The sequence below is a fragment of the Lipotes vexillifer genome, unplaced genomic scaffold (genome assembly GCF_000442215.2).
Source record: "Lipotes vexillifer unplaced genomic scaffold, Lipotes_vexillifer_v1.1 scaffold242, whole genome shotgun sequence".
In the NCBI taxonomy this organism is placed as follows: domain Eukaryota; kingdom Metazoa; phylum Chordata; class Mammalia; order Artiodactyla; family Lipotidae; genus Lipotes; species Lipotes vexillifer.
In genome coordinates this window covers 2,347,946-2,355,643 of record NW_006771376.1, presented here as the reverse complement: position 1 = coordinate 2,355,643, position 7,698 = coordinate 2,347,946, and the positions used below count along the sequence as shown (strand labels likewise).

Genomic DNA, 7,698 nt, shown 5'->3' with positions numbered 1-7,698 from the left:
GCGGTTCAGTCTGAGAATTTGCTTCATATCCTGACTTTTCAAAATCAAATTCAAGACATAAAAGAAGCAAAATTAAAGTACGTAAAACAGCTATATCCTGATATTTTTATCCAAGTCACTTCCCAGAGTTTGTAGTGCTGCTGTGCTCTGTTGGTTAAAACAAAACAACAAAAGCAGTAGGCAGCTTCCAACTTAAAGGTAATGAAATTTACCAGTTTGCAGCTAAAAGTCACAGTGGAAGAACACATATAAGGTGAAGAATGCTTTTAAACCTTTCAGCTTTAAGTAGTACTGTATCTTAACTTTAAAGAGAAGTTCTATTATATATTTTTTGCATAAACATTTTAAAATATTAGAACAAGTCTTTGTAATACAATATATATTAGACTTCAATATAACTCATGTGAATTAAAAACATGTTAACTTGATAACTGTCATAAGGCAAAAGCTGTACAGAAACTTCTTAGTGGTGTCCCTTTAAAATTAACTTGATTTAGTGGGTTGCCTTAAAATGAACACAAAACAATAAAAGACTAAAACAGAGGCAGTGATGCTCTAATACTGAATCCCAGAAAAAGCACAGTAGCAAATGATGTGTTTTCTAACAGGGAGACCAGGTGGGTCAGCAAACTGGGACCAGGTGAGCAGCCCCTGGTACGTGATTCATCTATTGCACTGGCCAGGTGCTGAGAGTAGATCGCTTGCCTAGGAAGTTTGGTTAAAGGTACCAGCATCTTTAGTACTAATCACAGTGCCTGAGACAGAGCAGGTGCTCAGCTCTACTTGCTGAACTGATCTGATGAAGATGCTTTAAAATCAACAGGGTGCTGGGCAGTGTGAAGTTCATGGAAAAACTCCATTTTGCATTTTGTTTTGGTATGTGAGTAACTACTGATCTAGTGTTTCGAGTGTGGCTCGCATAACACCTTGTGGACTGTGGTGAATGGAATTAACTACGCACTGCATTGGCGATCAATGCCAGAGTCTCTGAATATCAGGTCATAAACATAACCAACTGTGCAATATAACCGACACGATGATCAAAGCACACCTCACAATGAACAGATTTTAGTCCAGACGATTAAAAAAAATAAAGTATTAGACTGCATTTAGTGCAACGCTCTATCGATCATACCACACATCAGATACCATGCTGTGGAGACGTACTGGAGTAGCATATATACAGCACACAGCCAGGATTCAAACCGGGGTGAAAGGGCGAATACGGAACAGAACATTTTTACATACGTGTGTACATTTAATGGTCTTGTCCACTGAACTGGATTTATTATACGTTTGCTGTGCCACATCTACTAGCTTGCATAACAACCCAAATTATTTTTTTTTACGCAAAGATCTACTTCCATTTAAAGTAGAAAAAGGTGGTGGTTAAAAAAAAAAACTTCTTGAAGCTCCAACAACTGTGTCCCAAATACCACTGTATGAACACCTAAAAAATATTAAGAACAATTTAGAAACACGCACAACTAAAAATGTACAAACATCGATTAAAGTCACAAAGGGAACTAGTGAATGAATACTTCCAATTTTTATTTAAACTTACCTAGGCATATTAGATAATGTTGACTATACATAAAAAAGAGGGAGCTTTAGAAAGTTAAAATCTCTACTTGCAAATTTTATACATGAGCCTTAGCTACAGGCACATTCATTTAGACTTCAATGAACCCAGGGAAAGATTCGTCACTGACACAAAGGGAGAAGGACCTCTAACTCAATCACTGCCATCAACTTTCCTTTCTGAGCAAGCGCATCAAGGATCTCCTACAAGTTCTTTCAAGCAGAGAATCTAATTGTTTTCATCGGTGAGGCGGGGTTTAATCTAGCATTTTGCTCTGTTTTATATTTTCCCCATCTGTTCTTTACTTCCTTTTTCCCTCTTTTCCTGCCCTCTTTTGGATTTATTTAATTATGTATTTACTCCATTTTGATTCCCATGTTGGCTTATTAGCCAAAACTCTTCGTTGTGTTGTTTCAGTGGTTGCTTTAAGATTTTTTTCTTAAGATTTTATTTTTTTAGAGCAGTTTTAGCTTCGAAGCAAAATTGAGGCAGGAAAAGTATGTAGAGTTCCCAAAGACCCCCTGCCTTCACACATACACAGCCTCCCCTGTTATCAACGTTCCCACCAGATGGTACATTTGTTACAGCTGATGAGCCTACACTGACAATTCATAACCACCCCAAATCCATAGTAAATTACAGTTCACTCTTGGTGTTCCATGTTCTAGGGGTTTGGACAGATGATGACACGTATCCATCACATGGTATTATACAGAGTATTTTCACTCTCCCCCAAATCCTCTGTGCTCTGCCTAGTCACCCCTCCCTCCCATCCCCAGCCCCTGATCTTTCCCCTGTCTCCATAGTTATGCCTTTTCCAGGATGTCACATAGTTGGAATCATGCAGTATGTAGCCTTTTCAGATTGGCTTCTTTTGTTTTTTTGACCACACCACATGGCGTGTGGGATCTTAGCTCCCAACCAAGGATTGAACCTGTGCCCCCTACATTGGAAGTGCGGAGTCTTAACCACTGCACCGCCAGGGAAATCGCCAGATTGGCTTCTTTCACTTAGTTATATGCCTTGGAGGCTTGAGAGCTCATTTGTTTTTAGTGCTGAATAATATTCCATTGTCTGGACAGACCGCAGTTTACCCATTTGCCTTCCGGAGGACATCCTGTTTGCTTGCAAGCTTTGGCAATTATGAATAATGCTGCTATAAACATCCATGTGCAGGTTTTTGTGTGGACATAAGTTTTCAACTCCTTTGAGTTAATAGCAAGGAGTGAGACTGCTGGATCATACAGTAAGAGTATGTTTAGTTTCATCCACCTACCTATCCATCTATCTATCTACCTACCTACCTAATGGTTTTACCCGTGTTATACGACTGACAGTTTAAACATTGATTATAAACATGTCTTGTTTATTTATTTTTAAGCATTACTCTTTTTTTTAATTTAATTTTTATTTTTGGCTGCGCTGGGTCTTTGTTGCAGTATGCGGGTTTCTCATCGCGGTGGCTTCTCTTGTTGTGGAGCACGGGCTCTAGGAGAACGGGCTTCAGTAGTGTAGCATTCGGGCTCAGTAGTTGTGACACGTGGGCTCTAGGTGCGTGGGCTTCAGTAGTTGCAGCACGTGGGCTCAGTAGCTGTGGCTCGCGGGCTCTAGAGCGCAAGCTCAGTAGTTGTGGCACATGACTGAGTTGCTCTGCGGCACGTGGAATCTTCCTAGACCAGGGATCGAACCCGTGTCCCCTGCATTGGCAGGTGGATTCTTAAGCACTGCGCCACCAGGGAAGTCCTAAGGTTAGTTTTGTAAGAAAATGCCAAGCTGTCTTCTAAAGTGGCTGCACCATTTTGCATTCCCACCAACAGTGAACGAGAATTCCTATTGTTCTACATCCTCACCAGCATTTGGTGTTGTCAGGGTCTTGGACTGTGGCCATTCTAGTAGGCTTGTAGTGATATCTCATTGTTTTACTTTGCTTTTTCCTTGATGGCATATGATATGGAGTATGTTTTCATATACTTATTGCCATCTGGATATCTTCTTTGGTGAGGTGTCTGTTAAGGTCTTTGGCCCGTTTTTAAATTGGGTTGTTTGTTTTCTTACTGTTGCGTTTTAAGAGGTCTTTGTGTATATAGGATTAACAGTCCTTTATCAGGTATGTGTTTCACAATTATTTTCTCCTGGTCTATAGCTTGTCTACTAATTCTCTTGACATTGTCTTTTGCAGAGCAGAAGTTTTTATTTTTCATGAAGTCCAGCTTACCAATTATTTCTTTCATGGATTGTGTCTTTAGTGCTGTGTCTAAAAAGTCATCACCATACCCTAGGTCACCTACATTTTCTTTTATCTTCTAGGAGTTTTATATTTTTGCATTTTACATTTAGGTCTGCGATCCATTTTGAGTTAATTTTTGTGAAGGCTCCAAGGTCTGGTATGTAGATTCATTTTTTTGCATGGATGTCCAGTTGTTCTAGCACCATTTGTTGAAAAGACTATTTTTGCTCCATTGTATTGCCTTTGCTCCTTTATCAAACATCAGTATGTGGGTGTATTTCTGGGCTCTCTGTTCTGTGCCACTGATCTACTTGTCTGTTATCTCACCTATACCATACTGTCTTGACTACTGTGGCTTTACAGTGTGTTGGGTAGTTACAGTCCTTCAGCTTTGCTCTTCCCCCTCGACACTGTGTTGGCTATTGTGGGTCTTCTGTCTCCTCTCCGCATACACTTCAGAATCAGTTTGGTTTTCCTTGTGTAGATGTTGTTAGAGTTCTACCTACTTCCTTTTTGGGGGGACGCTAATGTAAAGGGTATTGTGTTTTTCATTTCGAATTGCACTTGTGCATTGCTGGCATAGAGAAAAGTGATGGACTTTTGTACATTAATGTTGTATCTTGCTACATAATCATTTATATAGCGTTTGTGGATTTTTTGGATTTTCTACACAGATTATCATCAGCCAACAAAGTTAGTTAATGTCTCCCTTCCCAGTCTGTACACCTTTTATTTCCTCCTCTTATTGCATTAGCTAGGACCTCCAGCATGGTGGTGAGAGGGGACCTCCTCGCCTTGATATTAGGAGGAAAGCTTCAACTTTCTCACCATTAAGCAGGATGTTAGCAGTAGGTTTGGGGTAGATTTTCTTTATTAAGTTGAGGAGATTCCCCTCTATTCCTACTTTACTGAGAGCTTTCATTGTGAATGGATATTGGATTTTGTCAAATGATTTTTCTGCATCTCTTGATGAAATCATGTGATTTTTGCTCCCTGTTGATGTGACGATTCCATTAATTGATTTTGGAATGTTGAACCAGGCCTGCATACCTGGGATAAATCCCACTTGGAAGGATGTAATTCTTTGTATACATTGTTGGATTCAATATAACATTTTGTTGAGAATTTTTGCATCTATGTTCACAGGAGATACTAGTGTGTAGTTTTCTTTTCTTGTAATGTCTTTGTCTGGTTTTGGAATTAGGGTATTGCTGGCCTCATAGAATGAGTTAGGAAGTGTTCTGTCTGCTTTTGTTCTGTGAAAGAGACTGAAGAGAATTGTTATAGTTTCTTCCTTAAATGTTTGGTGGAATTCACCAGTGAACCCGTGTGGGCCTGGTGCTTTCTGTTTTGGAAGATTATTAATTATTGGTTCAATTTCTTTAATAGATATAGGCCTATTCAGCTTGTGTATTTGTTGTTGTATAAGTTTTGGCAAATTGTGTCTTTGATAGAATTGGTTTATTTCATGTAGGTTATCAAATTTGTGGGCATAGAGTTGTTCATAGCATTCCTTTATTATCCTTTTAATGTCCACAGAATCTACAGTGATGTCCCCTCCTTCATTTCTGATATTAGTAATTTTATATCTATATCTATATTTTTTTCCTTAGCCCGGCTAGAGTCACTGATTTTACTGGTCTTTTTCAAGGAACCAGCTTTGGTTTCGCTGATTTTTCTCTATTGATTTCCTGCTCTAATTTTTATTATTTCTTTTCTTTTGCCTACTCTGCCTTTAATTTTCTCTTCTTTTTCTGGTTTTCTATGGTGGACACTTATATGATGGTATTTAGACCTTTCTTCTTTTCTAATACATGCATTCAACGCTATAAATTTCACTCTAAGTACTATTTGTGTTGAATCTTCCCAAATTTTGATAAGTTGTGTTTTTTCATTTAGTTCAAAATATTCTTAAATTTCTCTTGAGATTTCTTCTTTCACTCATGTGTTATTTAGAAGTGTGTTGTTTAATCCCCACATATTTTGGATTTTCCAGTTATCTTTCTGTTACTGATTTCTAGTTTAATTCCACTGTGGTCTGAGAGCAGACACTGGATGATTTCTATTCTTTTAAATGTGTTCAGGTGTGTTTTATGGCCCAGGATGTGGTCTATTTTGGTGAGTGTTCCGTGTGAGCTTGAGAAGAATGTGTGAGCAGAGATTCTCACTGCTGAAAATCTCTAACTTTTAATTATGCAATCGCCTCTCCTTTTCATAACGCGGCTGCAAAAAGCAGTGACAGCCTCCACCTCTAAGCCTGTGCGGGGCTATGGGTAGCAAACAGAGGGCGAGGCCGAAGACGGCAGGGCTGCCGCGACGCAGGCACCTACCTGTGCACCCAGTGCTGCTTCAGCAGCCACACTCCTGTGCGCTCGGGGCCTGTGCGCGGCGTGGAGACCGCAGCTGTCTCAAGGCAGCATCTCCATACTGAATACCTGAGCCCATTCTTTCTGGGTCCAGCTCACCTGAGGACCAAGCAAGTCTTTAGAAAAAGTTTTCATGTTTCTGTAATCCCCACAATATATTAAGTGAAAAAAGCAAAGTGCAGAACACTGTGTATATACAACACAATTTTAAATAAAGAGGAAAAAATACACACGTTTGCTTGTATGGGCATAAAAACCTCTTTGGATGGATACATAAAGAACTGGTTATAATGGCTGACTTCAAAAAAGAGCTCTAGAAAGCTAGGGGACAGGAGACGGGGTAACAGAGGGTGACTCACTGTATCCTCTTCTGCACTTTCTGAATTTGGAATTATGTGAATATATTATGTATACAAAGATTTAATTTAAAATTAAACCACAAATTAAAAATATACCATTTTTCACTTATGAGACTGGTAAAAACCCACATATGATAATACACCCTGTGGGTGTGGCTTTAGTGAAATAAACACCTTCATTCACTACTAGTGGGATGATAAACTGCTACAACCCTGATGGAGGAATTTGATAGCCTCTACCTAACTTCCAAATGCTTGTGTTCTTTAATGCAGCAAATCCACTTCTGGGAATTTATCCTATACATACACTCACACACATGTGAAATGACATACAAAAGGCTATTTACTGCAACATTTTTTGTTACAGCAAAATACTGGCAACAACTCAAATGTCCGAAGTAGACTGGTTAAATAAATTATGGCAATACACAAAATTGAACACTACATACACACACGCATTATGTGTGCACATGTACATGAGCATGTATATATGTATATGGAAGTCTCTAAATACTGATTTGTCATCACTGGTAGGTATAGTAAGTGCAGAGTTCATAGTATGCTAACTTTTGTGTAAAAAGGAGGGGAGAAAATAATGGTTTTGAACCATATGAATGTACTGCCTCTTTAGAAAACTAAAATTAAAAAGTACTGCTGAAATGGATAAACAACAAGGTCCTACTTTACAGCACAGGGAACTATATTCAATATCCTGTGACAAACCATAATGGAAAAGAATATGAAAAAATATATGTATATACAACTGAATCACTTTGCTGTACAACAGAAATTAACACAACATTGTAAATCAACTATACGTCAATAAAATCTAAAAAAAAAAGTACTGCTGAAGAGTTCTAACATGTCCTTATAGTTTTTCATCTGATGTAACTATGATTTGGATGATCTCAGAAGAAAAAGATCCTGAAAGCTCTATATGAATTAACTCGCACACACTGTATTCACGGGAGGATACCAAAGGGGGAAGGTAAACTAAGGAGCTCATGTTGAGCTTCTGCTAATACTCAACATCACACCAATTTTCATGGTAACTATTTATGCTCTAGTCTTTAAAAATAACAGTTCTGTACCAGCTTGAGTAACTTTTTGCTGCTGTTTTCAGGTCAAAAGACCACAGAAGGATGAAGCGGCCCTGTTCCTGCT

The 7,698-nt window shown here is 38.7% G+C and overlaps 1 protein-coding gene across 1 annotated transcript in view; it reads right to left on the bottom strand.

Annotated features, from left to right (window-relative positions):
- Nucleotides 1-857: 857 nt before the first annotated feature.
- RAB4A (RAB4A, member RAS oncogene family) overlaps nt 858-7,698 on the bottom strand; it is a 58,758-nt gene continuing 51,917 nt past the window's right edge. The window contains exons 7-8 of the mRNA XM_007446707.1: nt 6,140-6,274; nt 858-1,450 (exon numbers count right to left, since the gene is read on the bottom strand). Of these exons, the coding sequence (XP_007446769.1) occupies nt 6,159-6,274 (116 nt within the window). The 3' untranslated portion in view covers nt 858-1,450; nt 6,140-6,158. The remainder of the gene's footprint in view (nt 1,451-6,139; nt 6,275-7,698) is intronic.